The sequence below is a fragment of the Haliaeetus albicilla genome, chromosome 7 (genome assembly GCF_947461875.1).
Source record: "Haliaeetus albicilla chromosome 7, bHalAlb1.1, whole genome shotgun sequence".
Classification (NCBI taxonomy): domain Eukaryota; kingdom Metazoa; phylum Chordata; class Aves; order Accipitriformes; family Accipitridae; genus Haliaeetus; species Haliaeetus albicilla.
Window position 1 is genome coordinate 45,335,038 of NC_091489.1, and position 23,959 is coordinate 45,358,996.

At 40.2% G+C, this 23,959-nt stretch overlaps 1 protein-coding gene across 5 annotated transcripts in view; it reads left to right on the plus strand.

The window, feature by feature from the left end:
- The window catches only part of ARHGAP32 (Rho GTPase activating protein 32), a 259,692-nt gene that overhangs the window by 95,646 nt on the left and 140,087 nt on the right, over positions 1-23,959 (plus strand). For all 5 annotated transcript variants that reach the window (XM_069788197.1, XM_069788195.1, XM_069788198.1 and 2 more), the window contains exons 2-3: positions 5,691-5,799; positions 23,431-23,522. In XM_069788197.1, coding sequence (XP_069644298.1) covers positions 5,692-5,799; positions 23,431-23,522 — 200 coding nt within the window. In that variant the 5' untranslated portion in view covers position 5,691. The remainder of the gene's footprint in view (positions 1-5,690; positions 5,800-23,430; positions 23,523-23,959) is intronic.

The following is a 23,959-nucleotide window of genomic DNA, read 5'->3' on the forward strand; positions in this document are numbered from 1 at the left end:
AGTGCTTATTGAAGACAAATACGGTTGCTAGGAGCGAGGAAGATGAGCCAAGTGGATGTACAGTTCTCTGCACGTTGCATTTGCAAGCAATGCAAAGCTTGATCCATAGTTCCTTTTTAGTGCCCTGGTAAAGACTGTGTTATTTTGGCCTTTTGTGCAAATTAGTTGAGTGGCATAAATACCAGTTTTTATCAGATAGCGTTTGAAGCTCATTGGTTTTCAGTATAGACTTGTGTCAGCACAAGCCTTATTTAAATTTGGCTTTTTGGATAGAATTTATAGCTCAGAAAACATCACTTTCTGTGGAGCTCTAAATCCTCTTGAATTGTTGGTTCTGCAGGGCAGAGTGGTGCTTTTACATCGGTTGAGAAATCTCTAGGGACAACAGTGCTATATAAATAATAAATAAACTAATAAATCAGTTATCATCGGCTCTCACCTCCTAAATTGAGGTCAGAAAGAAAAGTCATTTGGGGGAGAAGCAGCAAGGAAAGCTGAAATGCCTGATGGCCCCATGGGGGAGCACAACCTAAAGATCACACTTGGCATTTAATTTAAAAAATATATAGCTTGTTCAAAATGAGTATCTGTCAAGCAGACAATTAACTATCTGATATGAAGAGTCTGACATTCAGAATGCTTCATGCTTCCATGCTAGTGCATGGCTTTCAAACTATCAGGCACCTCTGAAAGTAATTTGTCAACACCCTCACGTCCTCCCAGAGGAGAGCTATTAATCTGCGTCTCATCAGCATCTAGATGACATCGAAGTCCATGACAATTCTGTTACTCCTACCGCTGTGGTCTACTGGTGGGACATGGTACATGCCAAAGAACCTAAATAAGGGGAACAAACATTTTTGTAGGAATCCCACAGTATTTTAAAAGTTTCTGTCCTTACTCCTCCCCTGTTTAATTTAAGGAGCTCTTTCCAAAACCCCATGTTTTATGATTCTTTCTCTCTGATGCAAACCGAAGTGTGGAAACATCTCAAATTTGTGGATATGGGACTACTTCAAACCCGTAGGGAAAGTTACTGTCTAGTGGAAGTGGTATTTAACATTTACAATATTATAAACAAACAGTAACTGTAGAGTTTATGGACATCAAGCGGAATATTAATTTACGCGTCCTGTGAAGCACCTGTTTTCTGCCTTGCGAGGCGTTGCAACACACTCCTTAGCGTGTGCAGGTAGGGCTTAAAGCTCAATAATGCAGGACCATAGGGGAGCCCAGTCAGGAGAACAGCATCGAAATGTTTTAATTCCCGATGAGCAGATATGGAAATACCATCAATGATGGGACCAGCAAATTGGGTTTGAGAACACGGAAAAGGGCATTAGATGTTTTCTTGATACAGTTGTATCATGTACAAATGTACAAGCTCTGACTTGAAATTCATCAACTTGACCTACCAGAGAACTTTAAAGAATGGGTGTGAATGTGGGCTGTGCCTTTTGTGAAATGTTGTGTAAACATTTGTTCCAGTACATTTGGTTCTCAATTTACAATGAAGAAGGATTCATTCATCTGAAGAGAGATTGCCTAATGGCCTCTATACAGCCAGAACTTTTATTAATATAATGGTGTCAGATTTCATTTGAAGGGCATTCAGAGCTGCTAAGCAGCTGAAGAAGTGACATTTTAAATAAAATTGTATTTCTGTTCTTATGGCTAGTATTAAATTTTGTGGTGAATTTTCAGTCATTTACAACTCCCATGAAATAGCCAAATAGGCTTTATAGAACAGAGCAGCTTCTTTAATTTGTTTGGCCTTGAATGTTTGCAAAATATATGTGTCAGTGTTTTGTGTAAGTGCTAGGGGGACTCTAGGTATTTTCCCATCCTGTGAAAAAGAATCCACGGCAGAAACAAGATAATTAGTCTTGTTACAGCTTGACATGTGTGGTGAATCAGACATATGTATGTTGTGCTATTTATTTGGTCTATAAATTAAAATAATGTCAGATATAAATAATACACATGCATATAAAAATGTGTGCATATGATTATACCTATATATAATATTCCAAGCTTGTCTTGGGGTGAGGCCAGGTAAAATTGCCGTGTCCGACTGCTAGGAAATCTCCTTCCCCCAGCTGTGTGGCTCTAAGGTTTTACGTGCCCAGAGGACATTTTCTTTGTGATCCTCCCAGTGCCTGAAACCAGCGTGGCTCTTTCCCAGTTACACTGTCATCGGTTTCTCATTTGGGGGCTCATCATGGGGATCCCAACAAAATACAGCGCTGCATCTTTGAAAATGAATCACTGAGTTCCTGCAGAAAGTCCAGAAGATGAGTTGAGGGTGTATGAAGAAGTAATGCTTAGAAGTGTTGTTGCAGATGGATGCCAGTCCTGTGAGTCTTTTCATGACAGCTTTCCCGGGGACCCTGAGCTTCGGTTTCTTCCTCCGGGTCATCCTTGAGGACGCAGAGTTCCTGGGAAGTCTGTTGAAATAGCGTGACAACAGGAATGTCTCGAGTAGCTGCTTTTCTTCCTCGTCTTCCCCCTCTCTGGCCCTACTCCTGCCCATGTTTCAGTGCTCCTAATTCACAAGGTTCTTTTCCTTCATCCAGATCGGGGCAGGGAGGAAAAAGCCACTAGACTTAATATGTGAGGAACTAATATTACCTGTAGCATCTTCAGCCTTCCTTGCTCTCTTGTCTCAGATGGCATGGAATTAAATAGTTTCTATAAAAGATTAATAGGTGTTCATAGATGGTTATCAAGGGTTTATAATTGTGTTAGAGAGAAAATCTTTGGTATAATTTTCAGTATTTTTGTGGTACTGTGGCAAAGTATTTAATTTCCATCAGTAGCAGAATATTCCGTTAAACAAGTCTGGCAAATGCTCAGAGAACTGACTGTTTTAAATATGCAATTGTACACTCAGAGCTTTTCTTCTTTCTAGTGAAAGTCCAGAACACCTTTAATAGGAAGAAGAATAGGACTGTCTTTCAGGATCTCAGTGGGAAGGATTTGGGAAGAGTTTATCATGGAGTTTTATAGGCGTAATCAGATTAAACAAATCACGTGAGTAAATAGATTGGAGTCTAGTAAAAAGGACTGGGTACTATGACATCCATGTTTGTCCACTATGAGGGTAGAGACCCTGAACATGGGCCTGATTCCCAACGTTATTTTAAAATAGAACATATTCTTCTCTGCACTCAGTCTTACCACAGGCAACGCTGGTATTTGAAGCATCTTCCCAGGAGTAACTGAACTAATGCTCACTGTAACCAGGCTAAGCATAGAGTTTGTGTAATATATACAGCGTGTTTGCATACATCTATTTTATAATCTTAATTACCGATCTTGGCCCTCTCCTGTTTTGTAGGTTCTGTGTGGTAAATTTTCTAGGAAGTAATGCCTGTCTTCCATTGAACCTAAATGGCCTGTCAGGGACTTTGTGTGAATGCAGGTCAGTAGTTGGGAAGAGAGCATAGTCAAATCTTGTGAATATTGCTTACGTATGGCAGGAGGAGTTGTGTCCCCAGGCAGCCCTGTGTTACTGGCAACATTTTAGACATTCAGGAAAATTTGCTTCTCGAAAGGAAACCACATATCTAATGAGAAATCCAGGAGGAATTGCGATAAGCCTGAGAAGTTGTGTAGTAAATTCATTTGTAATCCAAAGTGCTGATAAAGATGTAAACTCAATCTCATTATTTTCAAGTCTTTAAACTGAGAACGCGTGCATTTTGATAAGCTGTTTGTTTTAACAGTGGTGTAGAAAGGTGGGCCTTGCTCATGTTACCCTTCCTTTCATTCCATTGCCCGATGGAATTAGAATAAATGCTGCCCGATGGCATTAGACTAAAGCTGCTGTGGAATGATTTGTTTAGAATCTTTTTGTACATCTAGAAATCCTGAGGAAAGCCTTATTGAGCCTTTTTCAAAATCATGAGATTGATTTAAAAAAAAAAATTTTTTTTATTTTTTTATTTTTTTTTTTTTTAGTTTATCTCTTGGTTTTGAGTTATATGTTCTGGTTTTCTCTGCAACCAGCAGGTTTCAACTTTTACTTTCAGTTAAAATAAGCGGCAAACTTCGCATGTGGTGGTGGAGCTGGGGTTGTGAGAAGCCGGCCAAATCTTCTCACTCTTGATATGCAAAGAAGGAGAAATGAAAGAGCCACCTCTCTGAGCAACAAATTTTCAGGTTTACAAAAATCAAATTCTTTTGAACACATACGTTGCAAAGGTGCGAGTCTTCCATCTAAGCTGGCATTGCACCTCTACATTCTAAATCATGGTATTTTCATGCCCTTTTTTTCAGATATATACAGCTTTCACCACGTAGGTGTATTTTTTCTGGCCTCATCAGGAACAGCCTACTTCCAGTTGGTAGTATTTGCAGTGGGAATGGCACATGAAACCAGTTAGTAGCATTAGCCTGCGGCATTATGACTTCTGGTTTTGAGGCCCATGTTCTCTGGGATGTGTTTTTTATTAGAGCAGAAATGTGATCACAAAGCTAGGTATAAAATTATATGGGATATAATTTTGTAACCCAGCCATGCTATTACTGTGAGTGTTAATTGCTTCATTCTTAACCCTCATGTAGAGTACAAAAGAGAGTTAAATGCTTTGGCCCAGCCACTTATGTCGTCGTGTCAAACAGCACGTCGGGGTTTCAGAACTTCAAATCTTGGATCTGAAGCAAAGGAGGTTTTTTAAATGGCTTTCACCATGCTTGTTTTAGTCAAACAGTACATAAATCAGCATAGTTAACATTTAGCGAAACCAGCCCTGCTTTTCTGTCCACGTGTGTGCACTGTTGATTATCAAAATGGTTATCCTAAGTAAATAAATGGTGATCTATTAATGAAATAAAAGCCTGCCTGAATCTCATATTTAATGAAACTAGAAGGGATAATACCAGACTTTCAACAGGCCTTTGATACTTCAGATCTGCGCCATAAGCTCCGCAAAGGCACATTTATATGGCCTGCAAGTGCAATATATAAAAGCTCTCTAGCTGTAACAGAAGAGTTGTCAGAAGGATAGGCTGAGAAGCTTTTAGGAATACTTTTTAAATTTTGATTTTGAGCCTCTGATCTCTCTGCAGGCTTGAAATATACTTCATAGGGTATTTGAAAGATGGCTCCTTATCTGAAGAAAAGTTTACCTTGATAAAATGAGACTGATTTGAGCACATCCTTGCAGAGTTGGGGCGGTTGAAGGTGCTCACCCTTCAGATAGGATCAGTAAGAACTAGGAGAGCTGATGGCTCAGGCCTTGGGATGTGAATTCAGGCTAAGATATGGAAAATGCTATCTCCATTTTAGGCAAAACATGCAGTGACAACTGAGGAATCAAATGTATGTATTTCTTCTTATAAGGCTAATATTGTTTGCTTGGGTGATAGAAGCAATTTTTCTGAAACGGACTGAAAATTACCCCTCTGCGTTTTTCTGTGTTTTAAGACTTGCAAATTGTGCAGTGATTAAACAAAATTATCCATTGATTGGTTAGGAAGTGCACATTTCTTTCCACCAGATTTATACTGTTGTCCTGCTTATATAATGAGGAAGTGAGAGAAACTTAGAAGCCTGTAAGATTTCTGGATTTATAAAAGCATTTATACTGTCATATGAACCACATAACTGAGCACCATAACGGACTGTATGTAAGATTACCTGGAAATTGTCACTGAGTATCAAACCTGTCTGTCCTCCTTTCCAGAATGATGAAGTCCTCTGTACATACAGAAGAAGATGACTTTGTGCCGGAGCTTCAGAGAAGCATCCATCCCAGAGAGAGGCCAGACTGGGAGGAGACTCTTAGCGCTATGGTAAAACACCTTGTTGCATTTTCTATATGCATTGGTTTTTGGTTCTGAACCAAAATACTCTTATATTCTAGTTATGCATTGATTGATTTATATTCCTCGACTTTCAGATTTTTAAATGGATTGCATAGTACTCTCAAGAAGACCAAAATACTTTCCTTCCTCTGGCAGTTTGTCAAGGAGAGAGAGAAGGAGCATGCATAACGCTTCTGCCCTATTAATATGTGCCCCAAAGCAGGTCTAGTAACAAATTAAAAGGTCCATAACGTCACAACGATTTTCAGTCTGCATTAACCTTTTTTACAGCAAGACTTTTGAGCATGAAGGGAACTTCTTGTAAAAACATGCTCTTTGAAGCGTGCAGCATTATGGAAGAAGAAGATTTTAGCAAAATGCTGGCTAAGTCTACAGAAATAAAACCTCATCCCGAAAGCTAACCTACCGTCAGAGGGAACAGAATTGCAAAAAAGCAACCGCAAAGGTGCTGTTCTCATGCTTGCAGAAGGCACTACAAGTGGGCAGTGGGCCACAGACAACTGTATTACCTTGATATAATTGTTTTCTTTTTAAATGATTGAGTAAAGTACCTGCAGTTCCACTTTCCCAACTCCCTCTAGCATTTGCTGAGTTTGGAAGGTCAGATTTTATTTTAATAGCAGCCAAATAGGGCAATCAGATTAGGTGGTTTTGTGAAGTTACCTTACCTCACAGAAGCTTGACCTGCCTTGTTTCAGTCTAGGAGGGTCTGGAAGTTGTATCTTGCTTGTTATTTTCAGATTTTCTAAATTGCCTCATTGGCACATGAAGCTGAAGGGGAAATTGCCTTCTGCGACAGACCTTGGATGGGGCAGGGTCTGAATGTTCCAGGACAGCAGTGGTGCTCTTGAGGGGTGGGCAGTCCAGCAGCATGGCTAAGATTACTTAACTGTGACATGGCACCAGTGACAATTTTTCCCTCTCATTGGATCATGTGGCAGTGGCAGGGCTTCAGCCTGGAAAAGCTGTATGTTCTCTGCTTCTGGACTGCCAGCAGTGCAGCAGCAGCATGAGAGATGGGCTAGATTTAGCTGTACTGCAGGACAGAGATTCATCTGATGTATGGGGCTGAGGGGTGTTCATCCCAGTGGATTATTTGGAGTTTAAAGCACCATTAATATCTGGCTGGGTCATGTGAAATAGATTTTGGATTAGCTGTTCTTTATACAATGTTCAGAAAATTTATAGGTAGTAAAATCCCTATGAGCCAGGTATTTATTTTAATTTCAAACAGGGGAACAAAGTACTATGTCTTACTCTTTTAAAAGCATCGTCAAACCCCATAGAATACAACGATAATATTTTGTTCCAAACTTTATTTTCAAGCCGAAACAACCAACCCAAAACATAGGGTTCACCAGCATTTTTGTCTGCTGGTATTTTCTGTGCTTGTTGCTCTGCTTGACTCCTTGCTTATCCACTGTTAATTTTGACTTTTTGCATTTGTCAGTTCCTACGTATGTTTTTTTTGCATACGCGGCTATTTTTTCCTTCTCTCCACCTTGGCCAGCAGTTCATGCTGGTGCCGCCTGTTTGAGAGCGCTGTCTGTTCTAATCAGGGTTATTCAGCCAGCAGTGCATGCTCCCAGCCTCAGCGCATGGTGCTTCTTAACACCCTAGAGCCAGGAGTCTTGTGTAAATCACTGTTTGACACCCTGCTGTCTGTAACCTCAAGGTGTGTCTCAGGAATGTGAGTCTGTAATTCAGTGACTCCACCTGTAACACAAGTTAGCTGGCATACCTCATCTGTTATTGTTTTTTAACATTGTTGATTTACAATGAAGGAAAGGTTCACCTGTTCTGATTCCATGCTTTCCCTGTTCTCATCCAGGCTGTTGCTTTCATGGACATGGTTTAGTGTTCAGATCTATACTGCAACCTACACATATGCATAATGTTCCTCTCACTGTGCTAATCATTAATTTACTTTTTAGAACATGTCTTCTTGCACAGCTCTATGCCAGCAATATAAAAACTGAACAGTCCAGGTGGCTATAAAAAAGAGATTTAGAGAACGATAAACAAGAAAATTCACATCTAAGATTTGCTGCACAATGATTTGGTACGATGAAGCACAAAGCTACATGTAAAGCTACTGAACCTGTATTTATGATGGCTTAGATTTGTGCTTACAGTTTTGTTTTGACCTCGTGATCCTCTGAATATGTTGTAGGTGGGTAGAAAAACCTCACTTGCTGATGTTTACTGTGTTGAGTGAATCAAATTTCCACTTTCAACCTCTGCCTTATGTCCAGTCAGAAGGTAGTATTTACAAGATGTAAATATTTACGGGACAGTATTCAACACTGTCACTTTCTGTTCTCAGTTTAACCAGTGCATCTACTATATTCTGTCTTTTTTCTGATCATTTTAAGCCTGAGATTTTTTTCCTTGTGCTTTTCCTTCATTTTGCATTTTTAGCTGCCTCTGGTTTAGCATGCTTTTCCCAGAGCATGCTCCTACATGGTATGTGAGTTTCTCGTAGTGGCATAATACATTTAATTTTCCGTTAGTAGTTGTTTAAGTTGCAGACTTCAGGTTTTGTTGTTGCTTGCTGTTTCAGCCTCTGGGGAATGGAGGCTGCAGGGGCTCGGAGAAGTTGGGCATAGCTGTGGTGTTTTCTACTCTCCGTTGCTTCCCATGGCAGACAGCTGGAGACCCAACTGGGTGCAAGGCTTTGTCACTTTAAATGAATTTCACGTTCTGCCAGGTGAGCAACTGCTGAGACTGGTGACACTATGGAGAGCTTGGGAAATTCTGACACCGTCGACAGACCGGTGATGCTTATTCATTTGTCTCTTGAACTTTGCCTGTGTACATGTTTTTGTACTTTGGGAAAAGGCGATTTATGCATTCACAGTTAGATGAACATACACAAATCATCCCTACTTTCCCTCCCCCCTTTTATCTGCAATATATTTTGAAGTGCTTATTATTAATTTATATAAGTGCTTTGTTTCCAGAGCTTTTTCTTAACAAGAAATAAACTATAAAGGTTTTTCTAAATGTATGGAGGTTGAGTGTCCTCCTGTGCTGTAAATGTAAGGTGGGGCAGAAACTTTAATATTTCTGTCATTGCCAGTTTATTCTGGGCACCCGAGTAGCTTTAGTCCTTTGTTTGATAGTACTTCTATTGTCTTTTTTATGTTTATGATTTGTACTTTCACCTACTTTTTAAAACTGTTTGTTTCTTGTTTGTGGTTTAGCAGAAAGGCAAGTGCTTTTGTATTGGAGACCTGGTTTGTTTGGGTACTCCTGGTGGTTCTTGAAACTTCATGGTCGTCATGAAACCCTGTGCTGTGGATTTTGAGAACCGGGCTGAGTGAGATGCAACACTAGATGACAGACTACAGGAGTTAGATAATAAGACAGCTGCCTGAGTAGTCCTCAAGGGCTGCTAATATTTTGTATTCCCCTCCTGACTTGTGTTCTGTATTTTTAGAATTTGGTCATACTAGATATACCATTTTTCTCACTGCCTCAGCCTCCTATTCCCACTGTGCTGCTGGCCTGCTGGGTAACCTTCACACATGCCGTTTTTTTTCTTTCTCTGCTCCAGTTTGGAAAATGCGGTTGATGATATTGACTTTCTTTGTAGAACACTTCTGAGTTCTAGGGATGAAAAGCTGTATTTGAGCCAAGTAATATTGCAGCATATGGATTTTCTAACGTTTCTCTGAGATAGTAACGTTATTTTAAAGGAAAGGAGTATCTTTTCCTTGGAAGGTCCAGAAGAGTGCTTTATTTCTGTGTTACAAGAAATGAAGTTGTGAAAGACCCCCTTTATATAATATTTCTCATACAAGCCTACAAAACAGCTGTCCTCAGCCTGTCATTAACTTCAGCATAAATCGATATTTGTACTTAATATTACGTTTACCTTATGTTATTGACCATCTGACTTCTTCTCAGCACCTCTTCATGAGTTCAGTAAGTTGCAATGCTTTAAAAGCAGCGTGCTAACAGCCTCTCCTCCAGCAGGCTCGTGTGCCTACAGACACGGACACACGCTCTGTCCCCGTTGCCTTTTTCTTCCATTTGTCTACATTTTGTGGGGAAATAGGATTAAAACAGTGAGATAAATATAAAAATCTTTATTTCAGCACCCTGTTGAAATTGTGCTGTCACAGAAAGATGCCACCTGAAGCTGCATTAACCTGACAGGCACTAGAGAGAAGGTGAATATACTCACTCCAAAGCTAGAAATAGGATTTCTTTTGTGTGCGTGTATATATGTGTTTCTGAAAAGGTTGTTTTTTCTGCAGTGTCTGCCACTTCTTTCAGCTTTGGAAGCTTTCAAAATGAGTCCCTAAAGCTGTGGTAGGTTTATTTACTGTAAGATTTTTTCCGTAGTGCCGTGAGCACAAGAATACAGGTGATCATCCTGACACCTGATCATATCCTACAGTGAATGTCTGCAGGGATTCATTTGTGAGTAGATCATGGCTGGATGTGACCAAGAGTTCCTCACCTTGAGGAGATCAGCCTTTCCCGCGCTGGTGCACCTCTGAACCATAGCTGTTGGGATCTGGAAGTACGATTGTCCATAATGAGGTTGTTGAGATGATAGCTGTAGTATCCCCAAGTGTTACTAGTTTATAACCAGGTTGCCTAGAAAAGGTCTGATGCAGGAACTTCTAAATTACCGATGGGAAACCATTATGAATCCTTGAATTTGGGAAAAATGTGTAAGTGAACAAGGGGGCAAGTAGTTGGCAGTTGGTACACATCATCCTTTTTGGCTTATGCTGGTGAAGTCGTCTTAAAAAAATACAGGCCTACAAATGTTTTAGAAAGGCACAGGGGTTAGACCCTGTCCTATCTTAGTTCTTATATCAGGTCAGATGGATTCTGAGATCTGTAGTATTTTCAGCATTTGATACTAGATAAGGTAAGGTACTGTGGCTTGCAGAGGTAATAAAGGCTTTTTAATGAGACCTCAATATATCACTGTTAAATCTGGGACATGAGTGAGGAGAAAACTATTTTTAAATGCCACTTATAAAAGTGTGTAGAGATTAGTGAATTGTAAAGGTTTAAAGAAAGATTTCACTCTCCTTCGTGCAGGGTTTTGTTTCTCATTCTTTGTACAGCACTTAGCCCGGTGCTGCCCCAGATCTTGATTGTAGCTTCTGCAAAAACAGATGCAAAAAATCGGAGTACGTAGGGTTTCTTTTTGTCTGGTTGGTTGGTTTTTAATTCAAAAAACATCAGGCATGTTTCTGAGTACGTTAGTGCTGTCCCCAGCTAACATGAATACTTCCAGGAACTGTGGCAAAATCCAAAGAACAAGGGAGTGTGGTAAATCCACTTGCTTGGCCCTGTCAGCTATGGTGATTTCCAAAAAGGTGGTTTACTGAAATGATCTCATTTCAGCAACTGATATATACATATAATACCCTTTGACATGTAAAAATTGACATTTTGGATTTTTTATTCCTGTGGCTTACAGCTCTTCATGCTTTGTATACGCATGAACCAACACCAGAATTTTACAGCTGAGTATCTGGTTGTGAGCTCTTAAGTAACTGTGCAGACAGTTTTGTTAGACTGATCCTGTTTTCAGGTGAGTTGTATGCCTTAGACTTCTTTGGGAAAAAGAGTGCTTTTGAACTGTGAATGCCTACCTGCAGGTTCTTTTTAAAAGTCCAAAGTTCTAAGCTCTCAAGTGCGAGGGAAAGTTTTAGTAGATAGGAAGCTGAAATTCTGTTTTTTCTGTTGTTTTTTGAACAACTTGGACAGTTCAGTGGAAATGGACTTTAGGTATTTCTTCACCTAGATGCTCCAGCAGTTGGCTTCTGGCTCTAAGTCTTAAGAGTCATTGCATTTCTTAAATGCTATGGAAGATGTTAACTGAAAGTTTGAAGCTTAGTTTTGTGCTGGTGAAATCTCTCAGACTTCTGACTTGCCTGGGTTAGTAAGTCTTCTGTTAATCTTGCAGAAACTGTAGTATGTCTTCTCTATCCAGCACTCGCCAGCATTTTTATGTGAATCACTGCAGCTTAGGCTGCGTAGGAGATAGGTCACAGGGCACCATTTGTAACAAAGATAACGGTGGGATAGAAATGGGATTTCAGATAGCGTGGACAATATAGGCGTTGATATGAGACAAATGTTCCATGCAGCACACCAAGCAGTCATTGGGCTGTAATAATATTTTGGTCAAAACAGTTCTGGTCTGGCATTGTACCAGTAACCTATATTTCATTTTCAATTCACACAACTTGTTTTCCTTGTTATTGCTGCATGAATCAAGTATTTTTTCCCTCGTTAAGCTTTTGGCGAGGTATCATATTGTTGTGTATGGTTCTTTCACTCCCTCTGCCTCTTGGTTAGAGAGTCATTTTTATTTCACAGGCTAACTCCCAGCGTGAAGCTTGTCCCTGAGAATCTTTGAAAATTGGGACAATCACTTAATTGGCACATTGGCTTCCATTTGGGTTTGCCAATTAAATGAGTTCAATTAATCCAGAATAGATACCGTATTTTTGGCAGTAAGTATTAATTTATAGCAATCACTTAATTTTCATTGGCGGTGCTATAGAAGCAATTGTTTCTGTTTACATTTACTGTCTTTACAGTGTATGCAGTCTTGCAGTACAGTGTTGATCCAGGAGAAAAAAAAAAATACATTTTCTATATTTCTGTTTTAAAATCTTTGTATATGCAACACTTAGCAAAGAAGGAATGACTCAGAATTTCCTAAGGCTGGATGAGTACAGTTTGTTGTTCACCATGATCGCCAGATTTAATGCACCCTGATTTTGCATATGTATCTATTTCAAAGTGAATCTGATGCACATCAGTAAATTCAGTGTCTTGCTAAGTGAAATGTTCGGGTCATGTATTTACACGCCACCACTAGTATTTCTTCTTTTATGGTCGTAGGGGATAACAGCAATTAAAAAGATAAAGATGGCACTGGAGTATAATGGCTAATTTTTTGAATGTTCCCAGTAGCCCTCTGCCAAATTACATAAGTGTAGGTAGGCATAAACATGCTTTAATGTACATTAGGCACTTAAGCCTGGGTTTACTGAGGCATTAGGGAGCCTGAGTGCCTCTGTTTACCATACCGTGAGTAAACCACTGGGCTCAGTGGTGTATGTGGTATCAATAGCAGCTGTGCGGCAATTGCTTAGTCTCTGAATGACCAGTCTGAATTTCTTGGGTTTTAGGTTATAGAATTTTAGGTTCAATTTAATGTCCCGGTATCTTCTATAATTATCACCCATTGCTCAGACAAGCTGCCTGTTGGTGACAGCATGGTGATGCTGTTCTGATGGTTGGTGCTGGTAATGCTATTGTAATAATGTACCTGTAATAAACAGGTTATTCACTATTTTAAGTTCTGAGAGGCAGTATAAGATGAGTTCTGAAGATAGGATTACATTGTCATGACCCTCCGCCTCTTTTCCTCCCACCCTGTTCCAACAATGATGTCTTTTTACACCTTTTGTTGTTGTAATATAAGAAATGCCACATTTGTTTGAAATGTACTTATTTGGGAGATAAAACTTATAATTTATTTATCTGTCAATCACTTTTCCCTAGTCCCAGCTGCTTGAAAATAAGATGGAACATCCAGGAAAGGAAAGGAATCTCTTATTTATAAGTGGTTGTTGTTGGTTTGGGTTTTTGGTTTTGGTTGTGGGGTTTTTTTGGGTGGGGGTTGTTTTTTTAAAATCAGTGTTCATTGCTGCTTAGTTACCATAACACATAAAAAAGATGGAATAGTTTTTGAAGGGCTGTCAATAGTTTGCTCATCTATCCCCTTCCGTTCCCCACCCCCAAGTTAACCCCATGAGACAAACAAAACGTGTCGGAGTATATATTGTCTTGCTGAAGGTTGTAGGCATGATTTTTTTTTGCCATGATTCAGCCTTCTTATTTATAAGGTGATGGATTATTCCCTGAAAATGTTGGTAATCTTTAGCCCGATATTTTAATTTAAATCATTCCATACAGTTCTGCCTTGCTCCATTTATATTGGTCGCTGCTGTGTCAGTGTAGGTCTGCATGATGTTTGTTGGTATTTGACCAAATACCATGGTTGCTAGGGCACAGATGATTCTGACTGCAAAACCCAATGTTTTCACAGTAGTAGCCTTAACACTTCATCTTTGCTTTGGGGTTGTTCCATGAAAATTTGTGATGGGTGCTGTGGGGGCTTGCTACAAGTGCTTTTTCCATTGAGTAAGGCTTTAAATTGTTTCTCACCCTAGAACGTAGTATGTCCCATTTAGTTAATTTTCCTCAGCTAGCGCAGGATCCATAGGATTATGACTGTGACCTAATTATGTGAGGATGTGTGACCTCCTATAAGTAGACATCAGAGTTGCTTTGCACAGTTGCAGACTGAAAAATCATTGCTGTTCTCTATAACATCGGCAAGTTTATTGACTCCATGTTATCCATGTGGGACTGGATGTGGTCTTCTGTGGATTCAAAGTACACCAGGCTTCTCTATTGCAGAAATCTACTTTAACAAGCTTCTGTCTTTGATTATTCCTTCCCACTTCCCGTGCTACAGAGGACTGTCTCTGGACAGTTATGGTGAGAGAGTTTCTGGGATGAAGAGTTGGGAAGTGAATCACTGGGCTAATCTCATTTAAAAATAATCCCCCAAAAGAAATTCAGCTTTACTCTTCCATTTTTAATCTGGATTGTTTCAGGGACTTCCATTGTAGCCACTAAAACAGTTGCAGCTGCAATGAGAGGAAATAGGAGAGAGTAGCCTGGGGCTGAAGGATTGGGGTGGGAGTTTAAAAAATTGGCTTTACCTCTTCAAGACAGGCTATCTTGAAGCTATGCCCTAAGGCCAACAGTGCTCCTGAGTGTAAAAAGAAGTTTTAGGGTCTGTGTGTTCTTGATTTGCTCTGTGGCTTGTACTGCAAGCAAATATTTTCAGCTTGAAAACATCTAAAGTTGCTCTTTGGTCTGGTTGCAGAATCCAAAGTTTTAACTGTTGGTTCTGCTTTGTGGCAGAACGTTTTTTTCCCTGTATTTGTATGTGGCTACCTGACTGCTCTTGGTTTCTTAGTCTGGTGTGTTCCAGTTGCACGCATGGGTAGGAATATCTTCTTAGTTTGTTTTTTTGTGTGTTTTTTTTTCCTCTGTGCATGTGGTTTTGGTTTTGTGTCTCAGTCTCTGATTTTTCCTTAAATACTGACCTTTAGGAAAAAAAAATCCCTTGGTTTTAGCTGATAATTTTATGAATGCAAGAAAACATCCTTGGAGGATGATGATTCTCACCATCAGTTTCTGCAGAGTTCATGTCCTTGGTGGTGTGCGGAAGAGATCGTCATTCACCTTCCCAGTTTTGCTGACCAGTAGCGTGGGAAGACCTTTCTGCAGCTCTTGCAGCACACGTCAGGTGTCCTGTTCTGACCTCACTTGAGCGATGTCACCTCAGATTTGCCAGCATTGTCATCTTTCCTAACCTGGCTCAGAGAACTGGCTCGTTGAGGCTGAGCAGGGTTTTTGAACAGTCGGTCAGGGAGGCAGGTTTAAGGATTCCTGCCCAGTTACCGTGACCCACAGCTGGAGTCTCCTTCAGTGGCTCAGACGGGAACAGGGTGTGTGATCACAGGCCAAGCTTTCCTGGGTAACACTTGAACAAAGTTAATGAACTGACTCGCGTTCTGTTGTTCAGAAGTTTATGGACAGCTTACGGTATAAATTGCATGTTACAAGTAGACGCATTCTTCGCATTGCTGTGTTATTATAAGGGTTTGGAAAATGAGTGTATCATATACCAGTTTTGTATTTTATGCCATTGGAAACAAGCTCTTTTTATAAACAAAAAGCCGAGTCCAGGTTGGCTTTACATGCATAAATATAAATTCATGTTAACTCTGCTGACTCAGATATTAGGCTTAAATGTCAGGCTGCTGTTTTTTCCACCTTCCCAATCTTCCTTCTACTGCATTGGGAAAATTATTCAGTTTCTAAGCCTATTTATACCTTTAACATAACATAATAGTTATTTGCATAATCACTGAATATGGCCAAGGGACTTACCAGAGTGGTATTTGCTAGTTTCAGGCTGAATTAATCTCTGTAGTTTTTTGTGTGATGAGGAATTGCTTTCTACCTTAACAACCCAAAGCTCCACTTGTCCTTTTATAACTAAGCCATGATTAGGATCCCCTCCTCCCTCTGTGGAACAATAGACTGTAGAAATTGTGCATCCAACAGGGTCTGGGATTTTGAGGGTCCTTTTTTTTTAGCCAACAAGGAACTGGAATCAAAGTACTGTGCTCATTGGATGTTCTATTTTCTGTGGCTTTTTTCTAAAATTTATTTTGTAGGCTGTACAGAAGAAGGACTCTAACCCTGGCTGCCTTTCCCACGCATATTGTATGTGGGATTTTTGTTCTTAAAGAAAGTACATTCCTTAGCCAGTATGCCATTATGTGAGGCTATGTACTGTACCACTGCAGCTCCCTGGGCTGAGATCTTTGTGAATGGTAATAAGGCCTTCTCACTGCTGCTTCACTATAGCAATGTCAAATCCAAACTTAAAGCTGTCAGGTAGTTATCATGCTAATGTTGTCCTCAGTAGTTAACCATTCATTTTTGCTTGGTGCATCCAGTTTTGTCTCTAAAGCAAATGATAGCTATGAAAGAAAATACAAACGTGGGTCTGTTTTTGCTGGAAATAACCACCGTCCTTTGGGTGCATTTGATTAATCTGCAGAGAATCAGTGCGAGTCCATGCATCTTTTTAAGCCTTACTTGGGAAATCTTGTCATGACATAAAAATCAACCTGCTTTACAGAGGTGAATTTTGGTCACAGTGACAATAATACTGCCAAAGTAGGTTCATACAGCTGCCAAGCTGCTTACTCTGTGTCTCGGATTCCACTTACGAAATTAGTTGTTTCACATGTGAGCTGGAAATGGTTTTATCCACGTATCTGTGAGCTAGAGAACTTTATTTGAAAGCACAGTAGATGAATGGTTAAGAATTTGTTCTTTCTTCATTCCAGGCTGATCCTTTAAACTATAGTAAATAGGTGCCCTGGACTAACTCCTCTATAATGCTAAGTCTCAGGAATGAGAGGTTTCCCTTAATTTGCCAGCTCATGGCAATGCTTAAAAGTTTTTTTTTTCTTTTTCTTATCCCCCCCCCCCCCCCCCCCCCCCGGAGGGGAGAAGCTGGGAGTAGAAAAAACACATCCTGTGTGGTCTTTTGAAAGAGAAGAATTCACTGTTAACCGTGCCATGCAATAAGTACTGGCTAGAACAATTCAGCATTAACAGCGAGTGTGGAAAATGGAATTGAAAGTCCTAAACTCAAAAAATGATACACATTAAAGTATCTTCTTTATTGGATGCAGATTTCTTAGACATGGGATTAAGAATGTCCATAGCCAGTATTCAGAGTTTCCCTACTTGGAAGCACTTGTCATTTTTTTCACTGGCTTTCCTCTATCACATTTCTCATTTACCATGAGATTTTAAAGGAATCTCTGCCTGGGTAACTGCTTCCCCACATTCCACAATCCCTGAACTGAGAGCTAAATTAAAAAGTCGTTATTACCTCTAATTACTCCAGCCATTCTGGCCTTGAGCTGTGCCTGCACAGAAGCCAGTCCTACAGCTATCCTTTGGCACGTCGGAAAGGATGTTTCTTTTATCTTTGCAACAGGGATCAAAATATTTGCACTAGGTAAGGAGCTAAATGATGACTTCAATTTAAAAAAAAAAAAACCTTTTATGAAATTTAAAAGGTTCAACTGTTTCTCATTCTGAAAAACATCTTTGTGCCTTTCTGTTGGATCTCAAAGCTGTTTCTTTGCACACAGTGGCTTGGGTTGCTGTAATCAGAGTATGCTAGACCCTTGCACTCGCAAAGGTATAATTTATCTGATGCCTTGCTCCTTTCTGAGTGAGGGTGCGTAGCCAGCTTCTGCAAATATAGATGGGTACACAGGCCTCTTGGGTATGAGAACAGGAGCTTGTCCTTGGTTTGCAGCTTTGCATACACTCCAGGTGGTTATTAAATGTGCCAGTGCTGCGCTCTGCTGATCAGACCCTGAATAGCACGGATATTAATTCTTTAAGATGGTCAAATGGGACATGCAGAGTTGGAGAAGGGGCTATTTATTTTTATTTTTTACTTCTTTGATAAAGCTGCTGTAGTATAATAAGCGGATATTTTTTTTTTAAGCTGAGATTGTCGGACCTGGGTACATAAACCAGATGCAATTGCTTTTTCATTTTAAATGTGTCCAAATATCTAAAGCACCTCTGAAAAATGTAACTGAAGTGTGTTAAAGTGACACAAATATCCTGTATGAAAATACTTAGGAAACTCATTTGCATCCACTAAATGAATCAATGGAAAGTGGTAATATGAAGAACATAGCAAAAACATGCATTTCCATCATATTGCCACCGTACCTCTGACATCTTTGGATTAATGTTGTGTCTTCATCAATTACTGGACATTTCTTCCATTCAAAAAAGTGACCCAGTTATAGCCTTCCTGTGCTCAGGTACATTTTAATGCTTTTAGGGGTAGTGCTTGGATGGATGAATGCTGCAGAATTGGGACCTTTCATTTGGAGTTATTTGTAGTAGCTCAGACGTGGTGACTTTCAGTTTAGTGAAAGCATTTTTCCTTTGGTTCGTTGCTTTATTTATTGTGGAGGACCAGGATAGTTGTTACAACATATAAAGTAAGACTAGAGAGAGCTTTCTTTCCCTGGAGTATGTTAGTGGCTGTGGAATATGAAGCGGAGATGAACCATATTTCTTCTTTCGTTGTGCTTCAGGCTAACTCTTGAGCAGTAGTTGGTAAAAGCAGGACGGTGCTAATGGAGCCATCATCTTTTACCTCGTAGTGATCAGGGCATTTTTGTAGGACAGTTTCTTTTTAACGTTGCAAAGTAAGCTCTGCAAAGAAGTCAGTGGCGAGCCAGCTTTGTGTAGCTAGTTGGTACCCAAGATTTGGAATAGCAGTTGATGTCCTTTGTGCATAAACACCCGCTTCAGATATCGAACTGTGTAGACTGGCCGCTGCAGTTCATCCTCTCGCTCCACTTAAGTAGACTATTACTCACCGCAGAGTAATGACTTTTACTGAAACAACATTTCTCTTTCCTGCTGTTCTTCAGTGAAGAAGTAAAACTCTTAACAAAGCTTTGGTTTTCTGGAAAGCTCAGGGGGGAGGCGGGGTTGTGGGTTGGTTGGTTTGTTGTTTCCCCCCCCTTCCTTTTTTCTCCCTCCAAGAAAATCGAGGGGAAGTGAAGATGATGTAAAGGAAAGACTGTCATGGAAACCAACTAGCATTTTTAATTAGCTCTGCCATTTTTAGAAACAAGGCCATGTGCTGAAAGAATCCAGAGCAATCTGGTCCCTCCAAACTGGTTTTGGTGAGAGACTGATGGTAGGAAGATGCATAAATATTACTACCTGTCTAATAGTTATTCTGGCTTTGTGTTAACCTTGGATTAAAAGTAAATTTCTGCCTTCAGAAATCCCACTTGAATTCAGTAGCCTGGATACGTGCTGACCTGTCTAGTCTTCCGTTGTATCCAATCCTGTATATGGTACCTCTGCAGGGGTTTTACAGTAGTATTGTGGAAAACCAGTTTACCAGTTACGGGATTGCTCGAGCTTGGTGGGATTCCACTGTTTCTTCTCTTCTTGTGTGTCCCAGTGTAAGTCTGTGGCTGTGGGTTTTGCATTGGTTCAATATTCTCCCCTGTCGAGGATACCAAGGTGGAAACTTTATCATATTGTGTTCACTGGACTGTTTCCTTCAATTTTTACATGTATTTTCAGATTGTGTTACGTTTCTGGATGTGAGGGAGACGGGCTGACATGTTTTCTGATAAATGCAATGAGACTTTTTAGGAGAAAATCCTTTCATATTATGCAGCGGAATTGTTTGATATAAATTATTTATGACTAAGGTTTTGTGTGCTAGAGAGCACAAAGCTGAAGTTTTCCAAATCATGTTTCTAAATAGAAAGACCAAAAATTTCAAACTTAGGTGCTTAAAGCTAGACACCCTGATTGGTGAGAGCTCTCAGATTCCCAGGCAGTTTAGCAGCAACACCTGAAATTTGCGCAAGTGATGTAGGTACTTCAGGGGTCCTCCTGATACCCACCGAGCAAACGGCTGTGGTGATTTGAAAATGACCATCCATTGGGACGTGGGACAGACAGACAGGCATTCTCCCAAAATTTCTTGGAGCAAACATTTTAGTGGGACCTACCTGCCTCGCAGTCAATGTAGGTATCAGTTATACTGAAGTTCTCTACTATTGTCCCAACTACCTCTAATTTACGTGTAGTGTTTTGTGGGCTTTTGGTAGGAGAATATGTTAGTTCAGGGGAGACTGGTGAAGTGGTGTTGCTCAAAAGCCTTCCACTGAAATGCAGGAGAACTGAGGATCCTGATAAAGTCAATTGGCTGTGTTTGGGATAGAGTCCTAATTTGTTTACCAAGTTTTGGACCAAAGCAGATTGATGCAACAGTGACATTAAGCAGTGAAAATTGGACTAAATTTGCATAAACAGATTTGCTATGCAATTACTAGGTTTCCAGAGAACAGTGAGGCATAGAAAATAGGGAAGTGAGAAGCAACTGGTGATGCTAGCTAGCTAATTTTCAGATGTAAATAATCCAACTGTTTCAAAATGATTTTTAAAATTAAATTACTGTGACACAAAGCACAAAAGATGACAAATCTCTTTGGAGTGTTTTGTTTGTATTTTGAGAGGAGGGTAATCTAGGGTGACATTTTGCATGCCAGGTTTTGGATCAAAACAGGTACAAACTAGTAGTGAATAAAGTGTGCATTTATGTAGCTATGTATCTTTGGTTTAAATGGAAAGTAGTTGCAGTTTATTTTGGAGTAATATGGTTTCTAAAATTGCAATAAGTTTCTTTTTTGCTTAGCTGTCTATCTATTCACCAAGTTTTTTCTGGTGTTAGTACCTCATCCTAAAGATTTTAGCTTGCACAGGATCACCATTCTGCCCTTTTTCCTCAACTGTGAGACTTATGAGAGATTGTCATTCTGCAGCAGAGTCCAAAGAGTTCAGATCTAATTGGAAAAGCAACTGAAGTTAATTACTGTATTGCATCTCACTGTAGTCCATTTAAATGGATACATGCTGTTAGAAATGGGAGAGGCAGATATCACCTTCCAGCGCAATTTGGACATAACTCAACTGGGAAGAGGAGGATAATACAACTTTTTCAAAGAGAGATGCTGGCATTTAAGTCGCCTGGAGGTGTGAGTTTTGCCTACGCTGCTTTGAGTCAGATCCAGGGTAGTCTCTACCCACTGCCGCAAACTGGCTTGAAGCCCACGTTTTTCTGTCAGATTTGTTTATCCATTTTTATATCCCACCAGCTTCTACTGCTGATGGAGAATAAAAATTATTTTTCTTCCTACAGAAATTCTGTTCCTTTCAAAATTAAGGCAAGCACATCCAGCTTTGCCTAAAAGCAGCTTACAGGAATGGCACTTTTATTACTGTAATTAGTTATTTTCTTATGTAAAAGACCTGTAAGGTTTATTAAATCGGTGATCCTCTTAATGTTAAAAATTCACAATGAGACTCTCAAGTGTCCTATTATGTACTAAAGTAATTGTGTACTTAGTAACAGTCAGTCAGCCAAGGATAGGTTTATTTAAGGGTATAAATATTGTCCTTGTTTTTCTTCAGTGCGTGGGTGTGCATGTTCTGTACAGCTGTGGGACAATGCAGTTAAAGCACTGCTTATATTCAGGGCTGTGAAAGGCGCAACTGGGAGGGCGAGTGTCCTGGCTTCACATTTATTCAGTAATGTTGAAAGGGGGGACCTCGCTCATAGTAGCTGCAGCATCCCTTTTCCAAGGGCAGCGCTGGAAATAACGGGAATTTGTCTGGATGAAGAGAAGGTGCTCTACTCAAGTCCTCCGTAAGCCGCAGCGATGTTGGTTGGATGAATGCAGCTGCCTACGGTGCATATCTGCATCTGAGCCAGGGTCATCCTGAATTCCCTGTATCAAGGGGGAAATAGATAGTCCTGCAGCATGGTTGCTTTTGTCCTAACCTAGTTGTTTGAACTGGGTGAACCGGACCCAAAGTGCCTGTTTATCTCCGGTGACCGTACAAGGAGCCTCGGGTAGGTAACACAGTCATAGCTGCGTACCTTGTGCATGTCTGGAGTTGAATGAGATGAATCGCTCCCTCTAGCGCTGTTGCTGTTAGTTAATGAATACAGGCATGGTGAATGATTTAAACTTATTTACTGCAGCTCTATGGTGTGGTGAAGCACAAGTAAATGTGACCCATGTCAAGCTAAAACGAGAGCTTCAGGGAGGGGAATAAGAAAGCTTCCCCCATTGTTCATCCTCTATGTGAGCTGCTAGGTTGAATTGTAATAGTCTGACTCTAAAGTTTTGGGGGCGAGGACCAAGTTGTTTCCATATTTTACACTGCAGCATACAACTGTATTCTGTTACATATAACAGCTTTTGGACTGATCACCTCTGTTCAGAGATCTTTTGGTGGACCAGCTTAGAAGCATTGGTACTGATCTGGATCGGGGAAGTCATCTGTTTACTCCTGTCATTACAAAATGGATTTGATGTAACACTTTTTTGTTCCAGGTTTCTGAGTGCCTTTCTTCCTCTTGCTTGAGCATTCACTATTTTGGATGCTATTCATGTTTTTTAGTGCATTGTATAAAGCAGAAAAAAAGCTCATTCAGTGGGTCTCACCCACATCACTAATGAGCTAACTCTGACCAACATCAGGGACCGTGTTTTTCTCCTGCTGATCTTCCTGTTTGATCACTGCTCTCGTCATCAGAGCCTCACCTCAAACCCCTCATTCCTCTCGAGCTTAGGGCCTGGTACAGCACAGCCAGAGACACACGTGGTACTGAGTGTTGGAGAGTCCCCTGTGATGGTGAACGCTACCCCAGCAGGGCTCACGGCTTCTGAAAAAGCAGCTGGAGGAAGGAGAGGATGGGAAAGCATGACAGAACAAAAGAAAAGAGGGAGTTTGGAGTTCTGGCCTCAGTGAAGTAAATGAACTTTAGTGATTAAGGAATTTTAATATGTTCATGCACTTACACCAATAGCTTCAGACATCTTCTTTAAAAGCTCACCTCCCACATAGAAGCGGCTCTGTCGTTAACTTGATTTTTCCACTGTATGAGCTCTCCAGCTTCTTCCAGTGCCTCTGCCTGAATCTAAGTGCACAGATGTTTGGAAAATCAGGTACTTAATGAGGAGTCTAAGTATGGAGTTTAGACATATATGTTAGACTCCTACCTCTGAAAAATCTCCTATTTAGAAACTAGAAGTAGTAACAAATAAAATACTGGATCTCGCAGTTATTACTAAGAATTAGCAAGGCTCTGCAACATGGTTCAGGAAGAGGTAATCACACTCGAGTCCGTAATCCTGAGGTTCAGTTTTCCTTGTTAAAAAGGCAGAAGTGCAACTTCTAGCACAGACAAGATTTCACCTGTGTTTGTATGGATATGTAAAAATATATGGGCTACTGCTTAGCAGGCAGTAGTCTGTACCGTGCAGTCAAATTTTAAGTTCCTTGCTTTTTCTTTCTTTTTTGCAGGCAAGAGGTGCAGATATCCCTGACATTCCAGGGGAATTGCCACTCCGGACCTGTGGAAGCACAGCAAGTATGAAAGTGAAGAATGTGAAAAAGTAAGACCAGTGTTCTTTGATTTTCCTGTCTTTGCTGGGATTCTAGTTTTGATGTTCTGGGTTTTAGCTGTTGTCCTGCAATACAGCTAGGGCATTTGGCAACAATTTTTGATAGTATCTTCATCAGAGCAACCAAAATCCATGTGAAACGAAGTAAGTTAAAACTAGCGTAGTCTAAAACTGGGGACATGAGAAGTTTTGTTGGCTCTCACCTGTTTCTGGCCATAGAAGCATTCTTTGAGTTTTGAATGTCACTGCTACTGTATTTTTAAATTTTTGTGATTTCTTCCTGAAACTGATTAATTCAAAATAAAAAACCAACCCCAAAACCATATATATAAAAAAACCTAAAGAGAAGCCCAGGCAATGTATAAATGAGAAAATTTTCCCTGTCTTGCTATGCTCTGGGAAGCTAAACCAGGACAAGTGGGAGGCCT